The sequence below is a fragment of the Sus scrofa genome, chromosome 7, assembly GCF_054392235.1.
Source record: "Sus scrofa isolate SSC_HxYL_T2T_F1_AM1 chromosome 7, Sscrofa_HxYL_maternal_Yorkshire_Landrace_v2.0, whole genome shotgun sequence".
Taxonomy (NCBI): domain Eukaryota; kingdom Metazoa; phylum Chordata; class Mammalia; order Artiodactyla; family Suidae; genus Sus; species Sus scrofa.
In genome coordinates this window covers 52,284,063-52,311,385 of record NC_139389.1, presented here as the reverse complement: position 1 = coordinate 52,311,385, position 27,323 = coordinate 52,284,063, and the positions used below count along the sequence as shown (strand labels likewise).

Here is a 27,323-nt window from a genome sequence, read left to right as displayed (position 1 = left end):
GACGTGAACTGTCCTTATCAACCTCCCACAGCCCGTGAAGCCCTCAGTGTGCCTCTGTCCTTTGCCGCAAACATGAGGTTCACGTTCCCTCTGATGGCCACTGGCCTGGAGGTTGCCATGATTGTTTTATTTGCAACATTTGTTCAGTATGAAACAGATCAGAACCTTTCCCAGAAGCCCAACAGCACCAGCGTGAACTTGGACACATCCGGGGACTTGTATCTTTGTGAGTAAACCATCTACTTCTTATTACATGTTTTGGGGTTCTCAGGATGTGAACCCACTTTAGGTTCTTAGAATGTGAGGTCTTTGAATGCTGTAATCCCTTGAGATCCGTGTTGGAGCTCCTTATAGAAGGACGTGATTGTTATGAGAGTGTTACTGTAAGAGAATGCTGGGGCATCTGGTCTCTGTCGTTATTGTGTTTGGATAGAATCTGTGTCTATTAAAATATCAGAACAAAAAGCTAAAAATTTAAATAATTGATCAATTTTTTGTGTTCCCTATATGCTGGTAAATGACCTTATTTTTCCTTTAATGATCACTGTTTCCACAAAGTATAAAAAAAAAATCTCTCCCTCCACCCCCTGCCCCCAAACAAAAAGAGTCAAAAGTAACTCTGAAGGAGAAAAAGTTGAAACAGAATGGAATATTGAGGAGAGGAGCTTGGACTTCATTGGGAGAAACCAAACGTATAAGAAGGGGTATTAAGGATGATATCGGATATAAATGGATGTTCTCAGGATTTTATAATACTTTTTTTTTTTTGGTTTTATAATATTCTGACAGGAAGACAGTTTTTTTTCCTCTGAGTTAGATAAACACCTTACACCTTTGGAAAGCAGAACTCCTTCCTGGGAATGACAATGGAAGGAGAAAAATGAATTTAGTTTCAAGTTGGAAAGGCAGGCTATGGAATAAGTAGCCTAACAATAAGAACCATCATTTACTGACTGCCTATCATGAGCCTGGCATATTCACGATTTTGTTAACCAGGGAGGGTGGTACCAGATCTCTACTATAGACTGTTTGTTTTTTTTATTAATGAGACACAGATAATTTTATTAAACAACAAATTGTATTAATGTATTAAATTGCTTAAAGTAGTAGCAATATTATAGTACTAGAACATGTCTAAACTTTTTAAAAAAAATAATATGACATTTGGTCTCTGGTGTCCACATTTTTTGGAGAGAGTTTATATAATGCAGAATATCCTCATGCAGAAATTATGACCTAGAGTTGTGAAGTGACTCAGCCAAAAGGCACTTTGCAAGTTAAGGGCGAAGTTAGGACCGCAGGTCCGAGACTCAGACTCCAAGTCTAGTTCTCTTTACAGTACATTGATATCCAAAAGGGTTCTAGATTAAGTAATTTTATAATTGGCAAGTCAGAGAACGCTAAAACAGGAAAGAATTATTTGCCTCTGTATGCTTTTCTCTTGTTCATTTCTTCATCCAATAAATACTTGTTCTATGTACCAAGCATGTGCACCAGCAAACTTATTCGAAGCTAAAACAAGTAAGATCTCTCTATTCGAAGACGCTACTGTTTGGTACACATGTAAACAAAGAGCTGCAGTACAGTACAGATACAAAAGGCCAACAGGAGTTCCCGTTGTGGTGCAGCTGACTAGGATCCATGAGAATGCAGGTTCGATCCCTGGCCTCAGCCATGACCTGTGGTGTAGATCCCAGACACGGCTCAGATCCTGTGTTGCTGTGGCTGTGGTGTAGGCTGGTAGCTGTAGCTCTGATTAGACCCCCAGCCTGGGAACCTCCATATGCTGTGAGTATGGCCCTAAAAAGCAAAAAACAAACAAACAAAAAACAAAAAATTCCAATAATATAATCTAAGATTAGTGTTATTCAGATAAAATGGTCGTGAGAGCTTAAGGGCTCCACAATTTGCATAATTCAAGGTTAATTTTCTAAATTCCAGTGTCAAAGGTTTTAGAAAATAATTTGTAAGGGGTCAAAAGAGCAGTAGGAGAACAATCTAGTAATCCAGCAGAGGTATGAAAACAGGCTGGACCAAAGTAGAAGTGGAAGAAATATTGAGAAATGGTCAACTTCTGGCTATTATTTGAAAGTGTCGCTGGCAGGACTGACTGTTACATGAGCTGTATCAAACATGACAAAAAGTGAGGAATGGAAAAATGATATCTAAGGCAGGATTTTTTTTCACTTTTTTAGGGAAACATCGAATCACAGTTGCCAATAACAATGGTTAACAATGTATGTTGTACATGAAACCAACAGTTGTTTGTTACTTAAGAGCCAACACACACACACACACACACACACTCTTATACACATCCCATGACCTCTTCCTCGCCAGAAGGGCAGTGAGGTCAGGACATAAGCAGGAGGCAGAGTAAGGGAGAAGGGATTCAAATGATAGGGTCTGCTGGGGCTCCAGAAGAAGGGCAGCGAGCAGAACACAAGGTCAAGTGAAATTTTACGTGGAAGACAGTCTTCCCTCATTCAAAATGCTCTTTGTAACCCAGTCTATGCGCAGTTAACAGCTCTCTCTTCTCTAAGGTGGCTCTCGAGACCTAAACTTGTGGCTAGTACTAATCTTCCAGTTTGGCTATATTCTCACTGGTTAAAATATTTTGTAGAACAGCCCTAGAAACTACATGATTATAATGATTATTCAGATAGTTTTCCTACATTTCAAACAATTAATGTCCACCAAATTTCTGTTAACAGCATAAGTCATTGGAGAGAAGATTATAAAATATGCACTCATTAAGAAGCAAGGTTCAAATCAAGTCAACAAACATTTTGGGGCATCTACCCAGCACCAGGCAGTGGGCTGAGTGCATGGATTCAAGCCCAGAGAAGATCTGGTTCCCAACTAAGAGGCTCATAGTGCATTACAAGAGTTCTCACTTGCAGCGTGGTGCAAGTTATGAGTTTTTCACAAATAAGTAAAGTAGGATTTTTTTTTTCTTTTTACGACTATACCCGCAACATGTGGACGTTCCCAGGCTGAGGGTCACATCAGAGCTGTAGGTGCTGGCCTACACCACAGCCACAGCAACACCAGATCTGAGCCACATCTGCAACCTACACCGCAGCCTGTGGCAACACAGGATCCTTAACCCACTGAGCGAGGCCAGGGATCAAACGTGCATTCTCGTTGAGACTATGTTGGGTTCTTAACCCACTGAACCACAAGGGGAACTCCTAATTTGTATTTTAAGTAAATTCAGTCAGATATAAGTTTATCCATCCCTTTTGCTTACTTGCATCCTGCTATGCTTTTGTGAATAGCAGAGAAAGGAATGACGTCACACAACCCTGGCATCTGCACCCATCCCAGGGCACAACCATGGAAGTAGGTTGCACACCCGAATATCACATTACATGTTATGACAGACCTCAGAGAAACTCATTTGAGAAACTAGTTATACTCCATGGTTTTTGGCTTTCATGGCACCCAGCAAAGTGTTGGCCCTCTGTTGAGGCAAAAAACTTGACAAGGAATGAAGCTTGTCTTTACCGTGAACTAATCCTTGCCAACATGTAGAAAGACTAAAAAAGCAGCGTGTTAAGGAAAAGGCTCTTTGAGCACTGTTAACATTTTAATAGCGACTCTACAAACAGAAAGTCTTTAATGTCTGTGACGTTAAAACCACATCAGTGACCTTTTCCTCCTCTGTTGCATTAAAATCTTCATTCTGTCTCACACTTTGGATCATTTACCCACGTGTGATCTTGTGACACTGTACCTTGATCATTTGAAAAATACTGCTTCAGAATTATGCAGGTACTCCAAATGTTGACATATTTCATTAGATAACATTCAAAAAAAGGATACCTGTTAATCCCACCAACCTTCGCAGCAGAAACCCTTGAGAAGTTTCAGGAAGCTCACGAGCTTGTAGCAGTAGACACAAACTTTCTGAAGTTTTAATTTTTTAATTTACTTTTTAATTAAAGTATAGTTGATTTACAGTGTTGTGTTAGTTTCTGGTGAAATTCTAATTTTCTTGTATCACTGGCAAGAAACATCGTTGGTTCTTCTCAGCCTCCCTGCGTTCATTTTTCAGAAAAGGTTAAAACCCTAGTTTACATCAATCAATCTTTTCTCAAAAGAAAAAATGGAATTCCATGAAAAATTTGCTCTGTCAGTTCACAACTCACAACAATAGCAAAAATGCTTTTTTTCTGTCTGAGACAACCATGATGTTTCAGCAGTGCTTTATGTGTAATTGCATTTCAGCATACTAATTCAGAATGTTAAAAAGACATGCATGAGAGGGTCAGTAGCTAAAATGAATAACTTTTACTGATTCATCAAGAAATGTCTAAGTAAAATTGGCCTTTTTTCCTGCAAGCGTGTGGTCATGAAGAATACCACTGTTTGTGCCACTCTTTTTATTCATCTTACAGTGACAATAGTTTTACATACCATTGCTGTTCATCATCTATGGAAATATCAACCCAGTGGAAAGAAAAATGACATCTTATAATTATCATAAAAATAACTTTAACCTCAGACTCCCTGAAAGTATTTCCAAGACACCCAAGATGTCTGCAGATCACACTTTAAGAATTGCAGAAGAGGAGTTCCCATTGTGACTTGGCAGTAACAAACCCGACTAGTAACCATAAGGATACAGGTTTGATCCCTGGCCTCACTCAGAGGGTTAAGGATCTGATGATGCCATGACCCCAACTTGCTGTGGCTGTGGCATAGGCCGGCAGCTGCAGCTCTGATTCAGCCCCTTGCCTGGGAATTTCCATATGCTGCAAGTGCCACCCTAAAAAAGAAAAAAAAATTATAGAAGATACAGGCAAACTGGCAAAGGATGTACACAGTGCTATAAATTATTTTATGAATTTCAATACCAGCAACAGATTAAAGATAATGGTTTATTTTTAAAATCTGCATTTAAGAATGTGTTTCTATATCTATTCAGGTAACATTCAGTTCATTTATTACAAAAGATTCAGCAAATCTAGATAGATGTTATAGGCGAAGGATTACTAAAAGAATATGTACATGATTCCTAGGAAGTTGTTTACTGCTCTTCTAAGTGATACTTGGAATTGTCATAATGCCCAAATTAACATGCTGCCTGTGTTTTATGACCTAACAATAAATACCAGCCTCCTGTATATTGCCTTTGAATTGACTGGTTTTGTTTACTTAAAAGGACTGGAAGCAGTGAGCACAAATAGAACCCAAATCTTGGCTTCTAAATACCATTCTCTGTCCATGGGCTCATTCCAGCTCAGGGCAAAGAAAGCACACAGTAAGCCAAGCGTGTAAAAACTAATGGGGACAGGTCAGGAGAACACAGGATCCTGCTTGGAAGAGCACCAGTTAGCCAAGCTGAGGATAAATAGAGCATTAAAAACAATAATGATAAGATGATAATAGATGATAACCCATTGAAACAAAGAAAAGAGCCTTCAATGAGTTCATTGAAATACACCCTTAAAGCAGGGTAAGAGGAGAAGGAAGAAGTTCTTTTTTATAGGCAAATGCCAGCTCTATGAAATAAAAATATGAAAATATGAAAGTAATAGACACAGAAAATGATCATTTTGAAAACAATGTGATAATTGACCCCAGCAGTGTTCATGTTGAATGATAAATTATTAGGTGAGAAGTTATTGGAGAACATAAGGTCCAAAAGAATTGCCCCAGAGATTATGTACTATTTACAGGACTAAAGGTGCATTTACATGGAGAGATCTGGCAGGACAATCTTAACTAAGTACTCAAACATACCATCACCAGTAACAGGAACAAGTTAGGTGTTACCTGGTGTGGTGCAATGGCAAATACACAATACCACCTGCCTAATATACGTGCCCAAGTATTTAGTCTAATTCTAATTATGGTGAAAATTAAACCCAAATTGTGGGACATTCTACATAAAAGGCTAAACACCACCATGAATAAAAAGTTTGTGGAGGGGGAGCTCCCCTTGTGGCACAGTGGAAACAAATGGAAACGAACCTGACTAGTATCCATGAGGATACAAGTTCGATCCCTGGCCTTGCTCAGTGAGTTGGGGATCTGGTGTTGCCATGAGCTGTGGTGTAAGTCACAGATACGGCTCGGATCCCCAGCTGCTGTGGCTGCGGTGTAGGCTGTAGCTCCGATTCGACCCCTAGCCTGAGAACTTCCATTTGCCTCAGGTAGAGCCTAAAAGAAAAAAAGAAAAAAAAATTGTGTGGAACTGCAGCTCCAAATCGAAAGGCTTATAAAATACAAACAAATGTATGAAACTCGAGTGGATAATGAGTCAAAACAACCTATGAGGACAAATTTGAAATGGCTGAAAAAATTCAAACATAGATTCTACATTGAATAATACTGTATCCATGTTGTATTTCTTGGATTTGATGATGAAGTGATTATTTAGGAGAATGTCCTTTTGCTTAGGAGATTCACACCAAAGTGGTTTAGGGCAAAATGACATATTTTTGGAGTTCCCACTGTGGTTCAGGGGACCCAACATAATCTCCGTGAGAATGCGGGTTTGATCCCTGGCCTTGCTCAGTGGATTAAGAATCTGGCATAGCCAAAAGCTGTGGCATAGGTTGCAGATGCAGCTCCAATTCAACCCAGCCCGGGAACTTTCATATGCCATAGATGTGGCCTTAAAAAGAAAAAAAAATGACATACTTATAACTGGATTAAGTGAATGTATACCTACATATCTGGAGAGAGAGCAAATATAGAAAATATTAACAACTAATAAATCCGGTGACTAGTTCATAGCTGCTCATTTTACTTTTTTTTCTAAATATATGAAATGGATAAAATTAGAATATTTGGAGATAGGGGAGGAAAGACATCACAAGGAACCTATTTTTCAGAAAATACCTAAGTTCTGAATGAACCCCAAATGGTTCAAAAGCCTGGAACTCACTAAGAAATAGCTATCTGCATGCAAACACTTTGCCAGCCCTCAACCATTAAAAAACAAAACAACCAGTCAACCAATCTCTAATTGGAGAATAAGCTGTATAAGTTTTACTACTTGATACAGAAAAATCATTTTTCTGAATAAGAACCCTAGAGTCCCAGTGAGGCAAATTCTCAGTGGCCCTCACCAGTGAGCCATTTATTCTCGCATAACTGAGGCATCTCCCCAGAAGCTATAGAGGCCAGACTTTCAGCTAGCATCTCCTAGGAACAAGCCGTTTCGTGATTCCTACCTTCATACTTGCACCCACTTTATCTAACTGGCACCACTCACTCAAGAGTCTATCTGAATAAATGATAAGCAGGCATAGGGTACCAACGAGCACATAACCAAATGAATAAAACAAGAGGGATGTGCTCAGGGTTACAGCTGCGCCTGGAGACAGCATGCAGAGCATCTGGTTCTCGAGTGACATCTGCGAGACGGGTCAGGTAGGCATTCCCATCGTGGCTCAGCAGAAAGGAACCCAACTAGTATCCATGAGGACGTGGTTCAATCCCTGGCCTCGCTCAGTGGGCTAAGGATCCAGCATTGCCCTGAGCTGTGGTGTAGGTCGCAGAGGTGGCTTGGAACTGGCATTGGTCTGGCTGTGGCTGTGGTGTAAGCCAGAGGCTACAGCTCCGATTTGACCTCTAGCCTGGGAACCTCCATATGCCATGGATGCAGCCCTAAAAAGACCAAAAAAAAAGGAGAGAGAAAGTGCCAGGTAAAGAAGTGCCAGGTGTGGGATGGAGAGTATTCTAGGCAGCAGCTATCTGCAGGAAATGGAGGGGAGAGAGGGTTCCTTTCCACGCTGTCTGTGGGTTGTTGGTGCTAGAAAGAGAGGTGGAACAATCAGTTGCATTTTAAAGATGTTGCATTACCAGGGCTTAAAAGATATCCTAGTCCAAGATAAACATGGAAGTATAATATAGAGCAAAAATACCAGACATTGCCAGATTTACTTTAGAGGCGAAAATTGCTTGCTATGGACAGAGGAAGACAAATACTATATGATATCACTCATATGTGAAATCTTAAAAAATGACACGAATCTGTATACAAAACACAGACCCACAGACATAGAAAACAAACTTACGGTTACCAAAGGGGAAAGGGAACAGGGCCGGACAAATTAGGAGCGTGAGATTATCAGAAATGAACTACTCTACATGAAATAGAAAAGCAACAAGGATTTACTAGATAGCACAGGGAATTTCACTCAATACCTTGTAATAAATTATAATGGAACATAATCTGGAAAGAAAAAGAATCACTACACCGTACACTGAAACTAACACAATAATGTAAACCAACCATACCTCAATTTTTAACAATTGCCTGCTGTCGAGAATATCTGATTTAGACAAACCTTGGCAGTTTTTAAAACTGGTTAGAAGACTTCGCAAAAAGTTCCAACCACTAAAGAAATCCCTTTTTCCTTCTATAAAGAGGCTACTTTATTCCTTTAATGGCAGAGTTTTCCACAATAAGACTAAACTCATGACCCTCTCCCTATACCACCTACAAAAAAAAAAAAAAAAAAAATCCCGACAGTAAGATGAAAGAGTGTATATAATCCTGTTTGTAAACTTTTGTGTCCACACCTTTTATGCAGAATCATGATGTCAAGAGCCTTCTCAACTTGGTAAACTCCTTTTAGCAACGTAAATAATAGAGGTTCTTAAGCCCCCTTGTGGCAAAAAGCAGTAATCAGAATTAGATTGACGAGCACAGTTAAGTGAAGTTCCTCCCTCTCTGTAAAGAGAGAGGGTGACAGAATCTTAAGAATTCTTACTCCCCGTGTGAAACATTCCAAAATGAGTTAAAACATTTTTTTGGCTGAGCCAGCAGCTTGTGGAAGTTCCCAGGTCATAGGTGGAATCCACACCACAGCAGCAAGCAGAGCCACTGCAGTGGCATCCTTTACCCATTTTGCCACAAGGGAACTAGTTTTTAAATTAGCTTCAAAATCAGCACATTACAGGAGGAACAAGAGTATTTTAGGGGGAAAGAACGTTTAGAAGAACAACAAAATTTTTTAAAAACAGTGAAGTTGATAAGACAGGGTTATTTTTCTTATAGTTTTGTGATTATAAATAACCCCCCTCACTTCTCCGAATCTTAAGAGTCCTGACCTAAGAACAAAATAACATAAATAAACCAAGTTGTAGAGCTATGAAGACTTTGAACTTCATCTAATCCAAACCATTCTTTAAAGAGGAGAACAGAGAGTCTTAGAAAGGTTTAGTGAAATCATAACCAGTAAGAGTCATACAGTGAGTTCCCGTTGTGGCTCGGTGGGTTAAAAACCTGCTAATATCCATGAGGATGATGGTCTGATCCCTGGCCTCACTCAGTGGTTTATGGATCCAGTGTTGTCACAAGCAGGTGTGGAAGAAAGAAAAGAAAGAAGGAAAGAAGGAAGGAAGGAAGGACGGAGGGGGGGGGAGGGAAGGGAGGAAGGAAGAAAGAAAGAAAGAAAGAAGAAAACAGAGAGAGAGGGAGGAAGGAAGGAAGAAACTGAGCCATAAGGAAAAAAAAAAGAGTCATGCATACCCTAAGTTCCATTCCGACTTAGTCTGTGATCTAAATCAAATGTGTGCGTATAAAAATCAAAATGATTATAAAACAATATCCAAAGATGAATATATATGCTCACCCATATTTCCAAGATCAAACAGGTTGACAATAGCTGACAGTTGCCCATCAGCAGGTGAGATAAAATTCCAGTTCTGAAGTCCCCTGAGTAGGTATGAGATGAGGGTGGACATGCAGAATCTGGGTCTCAGTCAGATTCACTGCAGTCGGGGCGGGGGTGGGGGGGGACTGCACATCCTCCTCTCTGAGACCCCTTACAGTGGCTGAGGAGCGTCTTCAGAAATCTGTCTTTCCCTTTCTCACCCTCATACTGACTCTCAAGGGAGGTTGCGCCTATAAACAATAAAATGGCCAAAAGACTCACTGCATGGATGGGGCCAAAGGAGTGGTGACACTGTGTGTCCAAATCAGGAAGTTTGGTGTGGTTTTCACATTCTCTTTATCCTTACATTTGCTGCACTCATACGCAAGTTAGCCCAGCTTCCAGACCCCTGAAAGAATGCAGGGATTCAGTCTATGGTGCCAACCTGTCTGTCCTGGTATTTGTCATAGAGTAAGACTGTCAGAGAAGTATCCAGGCCTGCAAAGGACCCTTCTCAAATACTGGGAGCCTTTGGAAAGACAGCATTGCACCCTCTTTGTGGTGTGATCCCTGCCACAGATTAGTTGGCCGGATTTAATTTGCAACATTTTTTTTTAAGGGCCGCAACTGTGACATATGGAAGTTCCCAGGCTAGGGGTCAAATTGGAACTACAGCTGCCAGCCTACGCCACAGCCACAGTAACGCAAGATCCCCCTTGAGTGAGGCCAGGGATTGAACCCGTGTCCTCATGGATACTAGTTGGGTTTGTTACGATGGGAACTCCCTAATTTGCAAAATTTGCCCAAAAAAATGTGGTATGCAAGTTGTGTCGGGGGACAGAGTCAGGAAAGTTCTGCAGAAACAAGAGAACCCACAGGAAGGTGTCACATTAGTCTCAGCTGTCAACACCTGCACCAGAGGGGTTTGGGCAGAGAGAGAAGCCTCAGCTGACTGCACAGGAAACACCAAGCCTGGGAGCATCTAGCTTCAGGTGGCCCTTTGCTGAAGCCGAGGGGATGCTCATGGGAACCATTCACTGGGCTCCGGCTGCCCAAGGGGAAGGGCTGTGACCTGAACAAGAGAATTTCCCAGAGGGAACTGAGAGGCCTCACCTGGCACACTCTGTACAGCCAGGGACAATGTGAAAAAGAGCCTTTGCAGTATTGCAGATGAAAGCCCTGAAGCTCTCAGAGAATAAGTGACTTGCCCAAGGTCACACAGTCATGTGATCAAATTGGGGGACCTGGAGTTCCCGACGTGGCGTAGCAGAAACAAATCCAACTAGGAACCATGAGGTTGCGGGTTGGATCCCTGGGCTTGCTCAGTGGGTTAAGGATCCAGCTGTGAGCTGTGGTGTAGGTTGCAAACACTGCTTGGATCTGATGTTGCTGTGGCTATGGTGTAGGCTGGCAGCTGCAGCTCTGATTGGACCCCTAGCCTGGGAAATTTCATATGCCACCGTGCAGCCCTAAAAAGCAAAAAAAAAAAGAAAGAAAGAAAGAAAAAAGAACTGGAACTGGAACTGGGGGACCTCAGCTTGCATCTCCAGACACCAAGTCAAATATTTATTCCTCAAGGGGATACAGCCTTCCTTACATCGGTTTAGAAAACCATTCTCCCATAATGACTTGAATAACGATCAGGTGACATTTCCAGGGCTGGTCCTATCCCACACATTTGATAGATAAAGACTGCAACTCATTCCTTTTGTCGTTATTGCCTCTTTTCCTGGATGCAGGCCTTTATCCAGATTCAGGGAATCAAGGGATGACTATGTCCTATTCCCTTCAATCAGGAAACAGTCTAGTGCAGGAGATGAACACCCCATCAAAGAACTATGACGGTGAGATGCATGCAAAATAAATGGTGATGCAGGGTGACAAGCGCTAAAGCTGGGGTTTGGGAGAAGACTATTGGAAATATTCATTTTCTCTGGGATACTGGAAAAGTCCGCAAGAAAAGGGGGTTACCTGCACTGTGTTCTGCCAAGTTTTCCTCGGGTGGAAAGTAACAGAAAACTCTTCAGGGAGAGGATAAAAGACACTGGCATGATAGTGTATAGTCTTCCAAGAAAAGGCTCAAATCTGCATATTTTGCCCAAGTTCTCACAACGGATGAGCAGCCAAGCTGGCCCTGGCCACCCAGTTAACTATCCCTTTGTAGTGTTTTCTGAAAAGGCTGTGGCACTAAGTAAAAGGACTCTACTATGATATAACACTTTCTCAGAGCTCCCCTTATGCAGATGTTTTTCCTCTGCTCTTCTGCAGTCTTCCGAGATGTGCATATTATGGTATTTGCTGGGTTCGGCTTCCTCATGACCTTCCTGAGAAAATATGGCTTCAGCAGTGTCGGCATCAACTTCCTCATTGCTGCCCTGGGCCTCCAGTGGGGCACAATTGTACAGGGGATCCTGCACATGCACGGAAAGAAATTTCACATTGGAATCAAAAAGTGAGCAGCCCCTGGTTTTACCAACCATTGTGTTTTCAGAGCTATTGTTTCCCTGCTTAGCCTCTTGACAGTCAGCCTCTGAACTAGTCTGCAGATTGTCTCCCTGTGACAGTTGAAGATCACCGGGATCCAAGGATCTAAATCAATGCCTTGCTCTCCTGAGCTGGATCGTACTTCATGTCTACACCCTCTCTGATTTGATCTTAAGGGTATGAGAAAGCCCCTTCCATAAAATTATTATTCCTTCCCTCTCCTGTACAGAGAGCAAAAATCCTCCATTTGTAAATTGTTCCAAGATTGGTTTTTTGTTTGGTTGGGTTTTTTTTTTTTTGGGGGGGGGTGGCTTTTTAGGGCTGCATCCGTGGCATATGGAAGTTCCCAGGCTAGGAGTCTAATTGGAGCTACAGGTGCCAGACTACACTACAAGCCACAGCAATGCCAGATCCGAGCCGCATCTGCAACCTACACCACAGCTCACCGCAACGCCAGATCCTTAACCCTCTGCGCAAGGCCAGGGGTCCAACCTGCAACCTTGTGGTTCCTAGTCAGATCCTTTTCCACTGTGCCAAGATGGGAACTCCTAAGATTGTCTTTGAAATGTAACCACTCTAGAAGGTAATTCCTTTCTCCAATCAACAAAAACAAGGTAAAATCCTAAATGAAATTAGCAGGTTACAATAAAGGAAATTTGAGAGCAACTGAAGATTGCATGGTGAATGGAGGTAGGGGTGGGCAAGGAAGTGGGAGAAGATAAAAGTAAGCCTCAGAGGAGTTCCCTGGTGGGTTGGCCAGTTAAGGATCCAGAGTGGTTGCTGTTTCGGCTCTGGTTACTGCTGTGGCTTGGATGTGATCCCTGGCCAGAAAACTTCCGCATGCAGCAGGCATGGCCTAAACAGAAAAAGTAGACCTAAGAGAAGCACCCAATGGGTGGGAAGAGGTGCCCTGTGCTCTGAACAAGGTAATGCTATAGTTCATTACAACACATACTTTTGGGTGTTCGTTCTTCTTCCTTCAATGTTGTCTTTCTTTTTCCCTCAGCATGATCAACGCAGACTTCAGTACAACCACAGTTCTGATTTCTTTTGGAGCTGTCCTGGGAAAAACAAGTCCAAGCCAAATGCTGATCATGACAATTTTAGAAATTGCTGCCTTTGCTGGCAATGAATATCTGGTTGGCAAGATATTTTTGGTAAGGGTTAGAAGATTTATACTTAGCTAGCTTTGAACATCAGTTCTGGTCACAGTACATATTGGATGCCCACTGTATGCAGGGACAAACTTTGGTGACAGTGACACCATCACAAATAGTAATAATAGTCATCATTTGAGTGCCTATAGTAAACCAGGTGTTTTAGAAATATTATCTAGGAGTTCCTGTCGTGGCGCAGTGGTTAACGAATCTGACTAGGAACCATGAGGTTTCGGGTTCGATCCCTCGCCTTGCTCAGTGGGTTAAGGATCCGGCATTGCCATGAGCTGTGGTGTAGGTCTCGACTCAGCTCAGATCCCACGTTGCTGTGGCTCCTAGCCTGGACCCCTAGCCTGGGAACCGCCATATGCCATGGGAGCAGCCCTAGAAAAGGCAAATCAACAACAACAACAACAAAAAAATTATCTAATTGCATTGTCACCACAACTGCGTAAGGTAAGTAATATGATATTACTATTTATACAGAATGCAACTGATAATCACAGATGCTAAGTGATTTTTACTTGCCTGAATCTGAACTCAAATCCAGAAATTTTCTAGCTCTACAATGCTTTTTATTAAAAAATATTGCCTCTCAGTGATCAATTCCTGTTTATATTTGAACTACTAAGTAAATAACCCTTTCAAAGGCTTTTATTAAAGCTTAGATCAAAATTTCTTCTCTTCTGTGAAAATCACATTAACTTCCTGAAGGAAAACGGACTCTTACTGAACCCTCTCCAGGATTTTGTTTATGCCTCTATTGAACACTTAATTCAATAGCAAACTTTTTTTTTTTTTTTTTGTCTTTTTTTGCCTTTTGTACAGCTGCTCCCACGGCATATGGAGGTTCCCAGGCCAGGGGTCTAATCGGAGCTGTAGCCGCCAGCCTACACCACAGCCACAGCAACACCAGATCCAAGCCGCGTCTTCGACCTACACCACAGCTCACCACAACGCTGGATCCTTAACCCACTGTGCGAGGCCAGGGATCCAACCTGCAACCTCATGGTTCCTAGTCGGATTCGTTAACCACTGCACCACGACGGGAACTCCTACAATCGCAAACATTTTTTGACAACTTTCTAGGTGTCATGTGTTGGTGATTCAGTGATAACAAAATAGTTAAGGTCTGTCTTCATAGTTTCCAATTTAGTAGGGGAGACAGACATCTAACAAAAGATCAGACATTCAACCACCTACCCACAGAATCATGTATGCACAGGCACACACACATGCACACACAAATATTACTATGAATTGCAACACAAGCTATGAAAATTAGAGGGGTTCTGAGAGAGTATGCCTGGAAGACCTAATTTAGATTGTGGAATCAAAGAGGGCCTCTCTGAAGAAGACACTTCTAAGCTGGATCTGAAAGATATGGAAGAGTTTATCACATGAAAGTTTAAGTAAATTAATACATCTGTATCATTGTCCTACTTCAGCAAGTACAAAGCAATGCCTTGGGTTTGGCACTCTGAACTTTCCCTCTAGAGACAGGAAATGTAGAAAACTGGATCAAATCCATTCTGTGTCATCCTAAAGAGGGACCTAAAACACGAATAAGCAGTGAAATAAAATAAAGTAAGCAGTTCTTCGAATGAATCTTAGACCTTAGCTGATTTTCTTGTCATCATAGGGGAGTAAAAAAAATATGCAACTCGAGCTTTTGTCTTTGAGTTGCTGTGAAGTGAGCTTTTACTGCGGTGCCAGGTAAATGCAAAACCCTTGTTTGTTCCGTGTTCAGTGCAATGCATGATATTTCACTGAGAATCTCTCCATCCTGGAGAAGTACACCTCAAATGTACTGAGTTCCCACTGAGGACCTGGCACGTGAAAAACCTAGTCCCATCTAAGTCTCACCCCAACTATAGTAGCTGGGTAATATTTCCCCATTTTACAGAGCTGGAGATTTGACAAAGTAGAATAATTTGTCTAAAGTCACATCAGAGAAGCATCTGACCTAGGATTCAGAGTCAGTTCTGTGAGGCTCCAACACCTGTACTTTTTCTTTCTTGAGATCCAGTTTTATTCCCCTTTGTCTGACATTCTTTCTCTCTTGATCTTTGTTTGTTTAACCCATGAAGCAGTTCTTGCATGAACCTTTCTCCCATAGTGAGTTTTACCTCGATTTACAAGCATGTTTTGCACCCTCAGGCCTCTGATATTGGAGCATCCATGACCATCCATGCCTTTGGGGCCTACTTTGGTTTGGCTGTAGCCGGTGTCTTGTACCGATCAGGCCTGAGAAGAAGGCATCCCAAGGAAGAGTCTGTGTACCACTCGGACTTGTTTGCAATGATTGGTGAGTTGAGATGAACTTGCCCCATGCTTCTCTCTTTGATCAGACGCAAGGGGAGGGTACCTCCAACACAGGTGTGAGGACGTTTTCAAGAGGGAACACACTGGAGTTCCCGTCGTGGCTCAGTGGAAACAAATGTGACTAGCATCCATGAGGACGCAGGTTCGATCCCTGGCCTCACTCAGTGGGTTAAGGATCTGGCGTTGCCGTGAGTGTGGCATAGGTCACAGATGCAGCTCGGATCTGGCATTGTGGTGGCTGTGATGTAGGCCGGCAGCTACAGCTCCAACTGGACCCCAAGCCTGGGAATCTCCAAATGCCGCAAGTGAGGCCCTAAAAAGAAAAAAAGGGGAGAAAAAAAAAAAAAGAGGGAACATCCTTTGAATACTCTGTTTATGCTGGCTCGGTGCTCCCTTTTCCCCCAACTCTAAGACAGCAAAGTTGAAAAATAAAGGCAGCATGTCAGTCAGCGCCCAAGGCAATCAGCCTGCCCTGGACTGTCTTCCATAGTCAGAACGAATAACCCCTTTTTGCGGTTTACTGCAGGGACTCTTTTCCTCTGGATATTTTGGCCCAGCTTCAACTCAGCCATTGCCACACCTGGAGACACACAGAGCAGGGCCATTGTGAACACATACTTCTCCCTCGCCGCCTGCGTGGTCACCGCTTACGCGTGTTCCAGCCTTCTCGAGCAAAACGGCAAACTCAACATAGTAAGTGCCGATTCATCCCCATGGGAGTTTCTCTAATCGACTCTGATGTCTACTCTGAAGAGTAGTTCATTTCTGCTTCACTGCTGAGCTGCCAGAACAAACCGCAACAATGGAGACTCGGAGAATAATCTGAAAATAGCATTCATTTACTTTTCAAATTTGTACTCTTAGAGTTCCTGTCGTGGCTCAGAGGAAACAAATCCAACTAGCATCCATGAGGACGCAGGTTTGATCCCCGGCCTCACTCAGTGGGTTAAGGATCCAGTGTTGCCATGAGCTGCAATATGGGTGGCAGACACGGCTCAGATCCCATGTTGCTGTGGCTGTGGCGAAGGCTGGCAGCTACAGCTCTGATTCGGCCCCTAGTCTGGGAACCTCCATATGCTGAGGGTTCGGCTCTAAAAAAAAATGACCGGAAAAAAAATGTACTCTGGCAAATTAAAAAGTGTTATCAAGGAATGTACAGTCTAGCAGGGAATATGGTCATACAAAAATAAAAGAGCTGAAACTTACTTCACTGATGATGAAGCTAACTGTCCCTAAGTTCTTAGAAAATTTTCTTAAAAACAGGACTCATCAAGAGTAGAAAAATAGAATGGGGAAATGCAAATTGACCCTACTTTTCTAACAGTAAGTATTTGTCTCAAAGAAATAACAACTAGGGAGTTCCCATCGTGGCTCAGTGGAAACAAAATCTATTAACCGTGAGGTTGCAGGTACAATCCCTGGCCTTGCTCAGTGGGTTAAGGATCCAGAGTTGCCAAGAGCTGTGGTGTAAGTCACAGACACAGCTCGAATCCCATATTGCCATATTGCTGTGGCTGTGGCATAGGCTGGAGGCTACAATTCGACCCCTAGCCATAGGTCGAGGGTGTGGCCCTAAAAAGGCCAAAAAAAAAGAAAAGAAAAGAAAGAAGGAAAGACAAAAGAAAGAAAAAGAAAGAAAGAAAGAAAGAGAGAGAGAGAGAGAGAGAGAGAGAGAGAGAGAGAGAGAGAGAGAAAGAAAGAAAGAAAGAAAGAAAGAAAGAAAGAAAGAAAGAAAGAAAGAAAAAAAACAACTAAATGCAATGTGGGATCCTGATTAGGATTCTGGAAAAGAAAAGGGACATTAATGAGAATACTGGTAAAATTCAAATGAGGTCTTTAATAGTATTATACCAATGCTAATTTCCTAGTTCTAAGATGATATAAGACCTTAACATTGGGGCAAACTGGGTGTGGTATCTATGGAAACTCTCTGCAGCATTTTTGCAACTTTTACATGTCTAAAATTATTTCAAAATAAAATCCCCCCCCCCCCCGCCAAATGGTCCTTTGGGTTTCTTTCATATGAGCTAAAGAAATGGTAGTGGGAGTTCCCGTCGTGGCGCAGTGGTTAACGAATCCGACTAGGAACCATGAGGTTGCGGGTTCGGTCCCTGCCCTTGCTCAGTGGGTTAACGATCCGACGTTGCCGTGAGCTGTGGTGTAGGTTGCAGCCGCGGCTCGGATCCCGCATTGCTGTGGCTCTGGCGTAGGCCGGTGGCTACAGCTCCGATTCAACCCCTAGCCTGGGAACCTCCATATGCCACGGGAGCGGCCCAAGAAATAGCAACAGCAACAGCAACAACAACGACAAAAGACAAAAAAAAAAAAAGAAATGGTAGTGAAGGAATAATCCTCAGATCAGCCATTCTTCTAGGCTGAGAGAGAAAAAGGGTATTGTACCATAATATTTCTAAGCATTGCTAAGGACATGTATTTCAGTTCTTTACCAACTGTTTCATGAGAGAAAGTTGAAAACAATAAAAAGAAGCAATTATTGGAGTGCCCACTGTGGTGCAATGGGTTAAGGATCCAGCATTGCTACAGCTGTGGTGCAGATCGCAGATGTGGCTCAGATTCAATCCCTGACCCCAGAACATCCATATGCTGTGGGGATGGCTGAAAAAGAAAAAAGAAAAAAAAAAAAAAAAAAGAGGAGTTCCCGTCGTGGCACAGCAGAAAGAATCCGACTAGAAACCATGAGGTTTCGGGTTTGATCCCTGGCCTCGCTCAGTGGGGTAAGGATCCGATGTTGCCATGAGCTGTGGTGTAGGTCACAGACACGGCTTGGATCTGGCATTGCTGAGGCTGTGGTGTAGGCAGGCAGCTACAGCTCTGATTAGACCCCTAGGCTGTGAACCTCCGTATGCTGCAGGTGTGGTCCTAAAAAGACAAAAGACAAGAAAAAAAAAAAAAGAAGAAGAAGAAGCAATCATGCATGTACAGCTCAGTGTTTCCCTTTTAAAAGTACTGATAACCTTTCCTCCTCTGGCAGTACAGTCAAAATAGGATTTTTCTAAGGAATTCTGGTAAATGGAAACTAAGTATTCCTTCCTCCATCCTCAAATGTTCTCAATACAGTGACACTTGTGGAAGCTGTTGATGTGTAATGTGCACATTTCAATGTCTCTATGACCCCTCTTTGATTATTGGAATATCATGGACTCTGCAAAGCACACAGCAGCCACAGAGGTTTTTCAGTTCATGGTAAGCACAAGTGCATTCCAAAGCTGCATAAAGAGGCAGAACACTGCCAGAATAATTGCTCTATACACTCCCACTACAACTTCTTTTGATTTCCTCACATCCCTCCCACTCTAGTCTCACTAACCTGACCTCTCATGCACAACCAAGGAACCTTGCAAGAAAGATACCAAATGTCCACGGCTGGGAAGAAAGGCCTTCTGGAATTACAGAGAACCTTCTTCTTGAAAAAGAATCCACAGCCCTTCTAACTGAAGTACATGTGTAGAATCCACTCAACTCAAGATGGCTAAGTCCTTCTGAACACTGCTTCCTTCTGCTCACCTCACTCAGGTTTCTGTGCCACCCACAGGTTCACATTCAGAATGCAACCCTTGCCGGAGGAGTGGCTATGGGCACGTGTGCAGACATGAAAATCCCCCCATACTTTTCTTTGATCCTTGGGAGCATTGCAGGAATTATATCCGTACTTGGGTTCAAGTTCCTGACAGTAAGTAATAACGGACACTCTGAGACAAAATTTGTAGCAGTGCCATCCCCTTCTCATACCCCACTAGTAGAGAAAAGCTATGAAAAGTCCTTTCCAAGCACCTCTCCTTGGTTGGGGGTTATTGGCTGTCCCATCAGAAATATCACCTACACGTCAGTGGCCCTGTGGTTCCTACTCTTTCTTGCCTTCTTTTGTGGATATTAGTTACTTACAACTTAGTATGAACGGAACATTAAGTACTTGTGTTACTTTCCTTGCATCAATTCCACTAAAGGTTTTGTGGCTGTTGATGTTTATTTTGCATAATTAAGGACTCTGGGCCCTTTTCAGGGATTTAGGACACCATGCAATAGATAAAAATGAGTAGGACTAAAAGTTACTCACCTTCACATCTTTCTACCTAAGACTGAAATGAGCAATTTTGCCACCAGTGTATTCAGATTCTTTGCTGTAAGGGGGTTTCTGAGGTAGATGGGGAACTAGACTGTAGGTAAAATTTTTCCTACACAGTCGTTTAAACTTCAGTCACAGAGCTCTCTATAGCTAACAAAATAATACAGCTTCCTCTTTTTGTAATCCTAGCCATTTTTCACTACTAAACTGAGGATCCATGATACATGTGGAGTCCATAACCTGCACGGCTTACCTGGTGTGATAGGAGGCCTCGCCAGCATCGTGGCCATAGCCATGGAGATACCTACCATGTGAGTGAAAGAATGGGTTTTCCTGTTTCCCAGGGTCAAGTTCTGTTTTCTCTCACTCTTTGAGAAACCCAGGGATCAAAGAGCTTTTTCTTTAGCAGTTCAGAGCACAGGTTTGTAATGACTGGTCTTATTGAAGCCAAAGAGACATACATAATTGAGAGAATAGAATGGTATTGGAAGATGTTTCTTAACCAACATTATTAATGCTTTTTAAAAATTAATATGTTAGTTTAGGAGTTCCCAATGCAGCTCAGCGGTAACAAACCTGACTGGTAACCATGAGAATGAGGGTTCAATCCCTAGCCTCACCCAGTGGGTCAGGGATCCAGCGTTGCTGTGAGCTGTGGTGTAAGTCGGCAGCTGTAGCTCCAGTTGGACCCCTAGCCTGGGAACTACCATATACCACACCGAAAAGGCCAAAAAATAAAAATTAAAATTAAAAATAAAAAAATAAAAATTAATATGATAGTTTAAAATTCTCTACCACAGGCAATTGTCTCCTAGCAGATAGGACAATTTGATCATAACAATCAGATTATATTAGGCTTACTCTTTCACTTGGTCCTAGCAAAATCACACATGTAGGGCACATGTGATGAACTGGGCAGCCTTTGCATCCCATCTGCAACAAAGAAGAATGAGTTAGCACAATGTGGAAGGCCATTGGATTGGGGAACCAGGAAGACTGGTATATGATTCCAACTCTACTACCAGGTAGTAAAGTGGCCTTTGACAAATCATTTAACTTTTCTGGTTCCAAGTGTTCTCATTTGTGAAATAAGAAATTTGTACTCTTTATTCTTTAAAATCCCTTCTAGGCTCTGGGAGGCCTGATTCTTCCCCATTTGGGTATAAATATCTATTTACATGGCCAGAGGAAGAACAGCCATCGATCAAATTCAGGAGAGTGGACGTGATGTCATAAGCCATCAGTTGTACTGTTATTGGAACAATTTTAATATGAATGTTATTAAATGCAGATTCAATTTTAATATGAATGTTATTAAATGCAAAGCTAGGAAGAGCCAAGAGTTCTGATCACTCAGAGAGGAAGGAAGGAAGAATCAAAATGACCATTTTTATAGCCAATTTTGAAAGCATAAAGAAAAGGTGAGGAGTTCCCGTCGAGGTGCAGTGGAAACGAATCTGGCTAGGAACCATGAGGTTGCAGGTTCTATCCCTGGCCTTGCTCAGTGGGTTAAGGATCCGGCATTGCCGAGAGCTGTGGTGTAGGCCTGTAACTGTAGCTCCCTGGCCTAGGAACCTCCACATGCTGTGGGTGCGGCCCTAAAAAGAAAAAAAAAAAAAAAAAAAGAAAAAAAAGAAAAGGTGAATATGTGTTTGAAAATGTCTCAACAAGACGACTAATTAGAGTTGTACAATTTGAAAAGAAAATGTTTCTCTTTAATTCTAGCAGATGAAAATATAACCATGTTTATGGACAGGGCTTTGGGGTTGGTAGATGCAAACCATTTCATTTAGAATGGATAAGCAATGAGGTCCTACTGTACAGCACAGGGAACTATATCCAATCTCTTGGGGTAGAACATGATGGAAGATAGTGTGAGAAAAAGAATGTATATGTATATGACTGGGTCACTATGCTATACAGCAGAAATTGACACAACACTGTAAATCAACTATATTCTAATAAAAATAAAATAGAAATAAAAAGAATGAAAATGTAACCATGTTAAGACTAGCAATAAAAAATTTAAAAATAAACCAGTAATGATAAATATTTGAAAAATTGCTTAATCATATTTTCTACTGAATATAAAGTTTGCTTCTTCCTCATGTATATAGCTGACCCATTTCTTCCATATATATATTTTTTAATTCCTTTTGCAAATTTGGAGGACAACCTCAGAAATATCCAACATCTTTTAGTTCTTCCCAGGGTCCAATAGGGTGTTGAGACCTAGCACTAAAGTGTTTTAATGCAAATCGAGCATGACAAAAACTTGAGTTAATGAGTTCAACTCCCAAATATCATACTGTTGTAAACACTGCAAACACTCTTAAGAGGTGCCTCAGAAATAGAAATAGAGGATTTCTTTTTTTTTTTTTTTTTTTTTGTCTTTTTTTGGGGCCGCAACCATGGCATATGGAAGTTCCCAGGCTAGGGGTCCAATCAGAGCTGCAGCTGCCAGCCAGCGCCATAGCCAGAGCAGGATCTGAACTGGGTCTGCAGTCTATACCACAGCTGATGGCAACACCAGATCCTTAATCCACTGAGCAAGGCCAGGGATTGAACCTCAGCCTCATGGATACTAGCCAGATTCATTACCACTGAGCCACAATGGGAACTCCAGGAATATTTTATTTGTTTATATTTTACAGTATGTTTCTACTGATAGGACTGGAGGGAAGTTAAACTTTTCCCCTTCTTTTTCTTAATTAGTGGTTTTGGATATTTTTACCACAATCATACATTACTTATAGAATTTTTTTCTGTAATAGAAAAAAATCAAACCCTTCAAATAAAGAGGGAAAAAATAAATCTAAGTTTAGGGCATTCTTCCCTTTGAAGGATAAGCAAGAAACAATACACTCTCCTAAGCCAACTGTTTGCTTTCCCGTAATCACTCATTTGATCTTGAATCAACTATTTGTTAATTGCCTGTTGAGAGTAAGGCAGTATGCTAAGAAAATTCCTACATTCATTCCTATGCACCCTTATGCCTTTCAATAGCTCTTTTTTTTTTTTTTTTTTTTTTTTTTTTTGTCTTTTCTAGGGCCGCTCCTGCAGCATATGGAGGTTCTCAGGCTAGGGGTCCAGTTGGAGCTGTAGCCACCAGCCTACTCCAGAGCCACAGCAACACAGGATCTGAGCTGCATCTGCAACCCACACCACAGCTCATGGCAATGCCGGATCCTTAACCCACTGAGTAAGGCCAGGGACTGAACCTGCAACGTCATGGTTCCTAGTCGGATTTGTTAACCACTGAGCCACGATGGGAACTCCCCTCAATAGCTTTTTATCACTTTATCCCATTCTCCAAATTATAAGGAATTTATCACGCATTTCATTTTGGGGGAACTACTTCTAAGATAATAAAAATGCACTTCCATACCTTCAATGAGGGGTCCCAATAAGGCAGGCTAAAATTAGCTTTTCAGTTTTTAATTCCACCACAATTGTTTGGGGGCGGGGAGTGATGGGGTAAAGAGAGATGGCAGCTCACGTTTGTTTTATGTATGGCTCCAACCTCAATGTGTGCTCAATAAATACGTGTTGAATTAATCAGATTGCACATCAGAGCCTGGTACCACGTTTTTATTTTTAAAGTGTTTTACAGTGTTTTAGTGGAAAACACTAAACTCTTTCTAAAGAAGATCTTTGCATCATTCCTGAAGAAAAAAAAAATGTTCTTAAGCGCTTACAAGAATTTTTGAACTTCAATCAAGAGTTATAAAGAAAATAGGATCTCCTGTCGTGGCTTAGTAGTTAATGAATCCGACTAGGTTTATTTACAATATTGAAACATAGTTCACTTATTTAGGTGTACAGAAAGCTGATTCAGATATACATATGTACGTAGAATATATATTCTTTCTTTTTTCGGTTCTTTTCTGTTGTGGTTTATTACAAGGTATTGAATATAGTTCCCTGTGCTGTACAGCAAATCCTTGCCGTTTATCTATTTCTATGTATTACAGTGTACATCACAAACTTCCAGATATCCCTACTGCCCTTCCCTTTATTAAACATGGTTTGTTTTCTAGGTCTCTGAGTCTGTTTCTATTTTATAAATAAGTTGGCTTGTGCTATTTTTTAGATTTAATATATGTGATATCAGGAATTCCCGTCGTGGTGCAATGGTTAACGAATCTGACTAGGAACCATGAGGTTGCGGGTTCGATCCCTGGCCTTGCTCAGTGGGTTAAGGATCCAGTGTTGCCGTGAGCTGTGGTGTAGGCCGGCGGCTACAGCTCCGATTAGACCCCTAGCCTGGGAACCTCCATATGCCAAGGGAACGGCCCTAGAAAAGGCAAAAAGACCAAAAAAAAAAAAAAGTTATAAAGAAAATAAATACATGAAAAGAAAAATGGTAACAAAAGTTTGCTGGTGTGCAATGCTGCACTCTGGCCTGAAGGTGGCAGCCATGTACGCCCTCAGGAAATCAGATTTGTTGGCATCTGGGAAAAACAACGCAATTTTTTTGGTCTCCTAGGTCTACTGCCATGGATATGCAGGCGATTAGGCAGGCAGCTGCGCTAGGTTCTTCCATTGGAATAGCAATTGTTGGAGGGCTAATCACAGGTGAGCATACAAAGTAAATATTTCCCTATATCTCGTGCTGTCAGCCTAATAGATGTTAAACATACTGATTGGTGCGTTTAAAATTTTTCTAAACTTCTGATCGTAAGCATATAAGTTCAAAGGGATGACTTTATAACCGTGTTTTAATTACCATGCAAGTTGATTTTCTTTTTCAGCATCATAACACGACTTATCTTCTCCCCACTTTCACAGGTTTGATTCTAAAGATACCTATCTGGGGACAGCCATCTGACGAGAACTGTTATGAGGATTCTGTTTACTGGGAGGTACTGTAGCGTGTTCTAAGGCTGTCGTGATGACTACATCATGTGATGAAAGCTTTGCTGACCGCAGGGATGTGCAGCATCCCTAGGATGAAACTGGCTGAACTCCCTCTGCGTAGAGAGAGACTGAAACACTGTGCCCAGAAATATAAAATCAGAAGCTATGGTATTTTCCAAAGCAGAAATTAGACGAGGGGAAGACAGATTTTGTTGGCAAGTGCCTGTTCGCTCCTTTGAGAGCAATTAAAAAAAAAAAAAGTTTCTCGTATAAATATAGGAATACTGGGCCGTGGTGTGAGATTTCACACCACATATAAAAGTAGACAAAACAGGAGTTCCCGTCGTGGCACAGCGGAAATGAATCCCACTAGGAACCATGAGGTTGCGGCTTCAATCCCTGACCTCGCTCAGTGGGTTAAGGATCTGGCGTTGTGGTGACTGTAGTATAGGTTGCAGATGCAGCTCAGATTCCGCATTGCTGTAGCTGTGGTGTAGGCCAGCAGCTGCAGCTCCGATTGGACCCTCAGTCTGGGAACCTCCATATGCCATGGGTGTGGCCCTAAAAACACAACAACAAAAAAATTTTTAAGTAGACAAAATAGGTGGAACATGCAAGGCTGAAAAATCTCAGTGACTACACAAGAGGTCCTACGACTAGCCAAGCATCAGCTCCTGTGCATCCAACAGTGTCTACCTCTATTTCATTGACATTTTCTCCCAAATGATCTCCTGCCAAGTTAAGAGTGATGGATACTTGGATGTGGTCAATGGGATGTTCAGAGAACAGGTTTGGGAAAGAGAATGTCGTCAAAGTGGGTGGGATAAATACTTTTGTTCCTGTATTTTTTTTTCCCAACTCAAACGATTTTTAATCCCAGTTCTTTCTATGCTTAAATAATAATTACAGAAGTTGTCTTTGTTTCCATAGTAACCTCCGATAGGCCCAGTGAAAAACACTATAAAGTGGCTTAATCTTTCTTTTTTTTTTTTTTTTTTTAAGGTTCCTAAGAGGATAGAACATGACAGTCTTTTCCCCGAACACAGGAGCCACAACCAGCTGGAACCTGAAGCCTAAAAACCACTGTGCCCCCTGTTCTTTTCCTGTTATCGAGACTCAAAACAAAATGGCAGCATCCAGTGAGAAAGTGGACCAGAACGGATGGATCCTGAGCCCCAAATGTCCAGTATGAAAATAAACATAATCTGGTGCTCTCTCTTAGTATCAAGGATCATTTAGTGGGAGACATGTGACTCATAAAACAGGTGGTCAAATGGATTTTATTCAGGGCATTCAGAATCACTCTTGCCAGTGGGTAGGTACAGGGTGAAGATTCCATGTATTTCCTGTGGGGTTTTTTTCCCACACAGAGAAGGATTTACAAAGAAATCAACACTTTCTAATCACGTCCATTCCTTAATGTACATACTATGTCTTCAATCTCAAAGATTACGAAACTGAGGCCAATGAAACAATAATTTATGTAAGAGATCTATGTAAGAAATAAAAAAGATGTGAAGTTCCTGTTGTGGCTCAGGGTTAATGAACCAACTAGTATCCATGAGGACACAGGTTCCATCCCTGGCCTTGCTCAGTGGGTTAAGGATCTGGCTTTGCTGTGAGCTGTGGTATAGGTCTCAGATGAGGCTCACATCTGGCATTGCTGTGGCTGTGGTGTAGGATGGCAGCTGTAGTCCAATTCAACCCCCAGCCTGGGAACTTCCATATTCCGAGGGTGCAGCCTTAAAAAATAAATAAATAAATAAATAAGAGGGAAAAAAATAAAATAAAAAGAATTAAGAAAATGTATATATGTAAGACAGTAATATGTTTTTTTTTGGGGGGGTGCTTTCTTGATTTTAAAAATGGTCTAATTAGTAATGTCATATCTTTATTTAAATAGTCTTATGCTCAGTTTCTTTTGCATGATTATTGTTTGCAACAAGAGCTAAAATGCTATCTGCCCAAAGTTTATTTTGTATAAAATTTCAGTGTATTAAATGGTATCATAAAATAAAGCATTTGTCTTTGGCTCTTTTTTCTTTGGTGGTCAGAATTCATTTTGGTAACAAGTGTGCACACATGCCCGCACACACACTCGTCATATTTAGTCCATACTCAATCCAAATAAATTGTTACTCTGTATTCTCTATTAAAAAACAAGTTAGTGTCTCATAGAATAAGTTTTGAAGATGTGAGTTTTAGAAAATATAACTGACATAGTCATATACAAACCATTTCTAGGAACATAACATAAATTTTTTTTCTCTCTGGAAACTGAAGAGTTTTCTTCTATTGCTGGAGTCCTGGAATCTTGCCAGGATGGGCTTAAGTGAGAAACTCAAGCCTGGTAGCATTAACAGAACTTCAGATCCTGGATGCTAGAACTTAAAAATTACAAGAACCGTGAATTATTTAATGTGTTATTCCTCTGGGAAAAGAGTGTAGGTAGAGATCCTAACTGTTTTACTACACAAATAGGTGATTGCTTTCAAACCTACATCAGTGTCTCTTTCAAGTGGGCTTTTTGAAGTGTGTTCCCTCGTGAAGTTAAGAGTTTTCCTCTAGGAGTTCTCATTGTGGCTCAGTGGTTAATGAATCCGACTAGGAACCATGAGGTTGCGGGTTGGATCCCTGGCCTTGCTCAGTGGGTTAAGGATCCGGCATTGCCGTGAGCTGTGGTGTAGGTCGCAGATGCAGCTCGGATCCCTCGTCACTGTGGCTGTGGTGTAGGCCTGTGGCTACAGCTCCAATTCAACCCCTAGCCTGGGAACCTCCATATGCTGTGGGTGC

At 41.6% G+C, this 27,323-nt stretch overlaps 2 protein-coding genes across 6 annotated transcripts in view; one reads left to right on the top strand and one right to left on the bottom strand.

Annotated features, from left to right (window-relative positions):
* C7H6orf141 (chromosome 7 C6orf141 homolog) overlaps positions 1–27,323 on the bottom strand; it is an 85,156-nt gene that overhangs the window by 25,393 nt on the left and 32,440 nt on the right. The gene's annotated exons all lie outside the window — the stretch shown is intronic.
* On the top strand, positions 46–26,548 carry RHAG (Rh associated glycoprotein). 3 transcript variants are annotated; one of them, XM_003128440.5, is made up of 10 exons: positions 46–226; positions 11,889–12,072; positions 13,111–13,261; positions 15,422–15,569; positions 16,113–16,279; positions 19,140–19,277; positions 19,860–19,981; positions 24,160–24,248; positions 24,462–24,535; positions 25,533–26,548. In XM_003128440.5, the coding sequence occupies exons 1-10, from the start codon at positions 73–75 to the stop codon at positions 25,605–25,607; spliced, it is 1,302 nt and encodes a 433-aa protein (XP_003128488.2). In that variant the 5' UTR covers positions 46–72; the 3' UTR covers positions 25,608–26,548. The 3 variants fall into 3 exon arrangements, 1 of the variants encoding a protein (XP_003128488.2); XR_014809208.1 differs by lacking the exons at positions 24,160–24,248; positions 24,462–24,535; positions 25,533–26,548 and adding an exon at positions 22,913–23,351 and having other exon boundaries at positions 19,860–21,110; XR_014809209.1 differs by lacking the exons at positions 24,160–24,248; positions 24,462–24,535; positions 25,533–26,548 and adding an exon at positions 21,153–21,706 and having other exon boundaries at positions 19,860–20,271.

Excerpts from the sequence above, each read along its gene's own strand:
- RHAG (XM_003128440.5), top strand. The coding sequence starts at position 73 with ATGAGGTTCACGTTCCCTCTGATGGCCACTGGCCTGGAGGTTGCCATG. Across the intron at positions 19,982-24,159 it reads GCCATGGAGATACCTACCAT|GTCTACTGCCATGGATATGC; the intron begins GTGAGTGAAAGA and ends TTGGTCTCCTAG. Across the intron at positions 24,536-25,532 it reads AGGATTCTGTTTACTGGGAG|GTTCCTAAGAGGATAGAACA; the intron begins GTACTGTAGCGT and ends TTTTTTTTTAAG.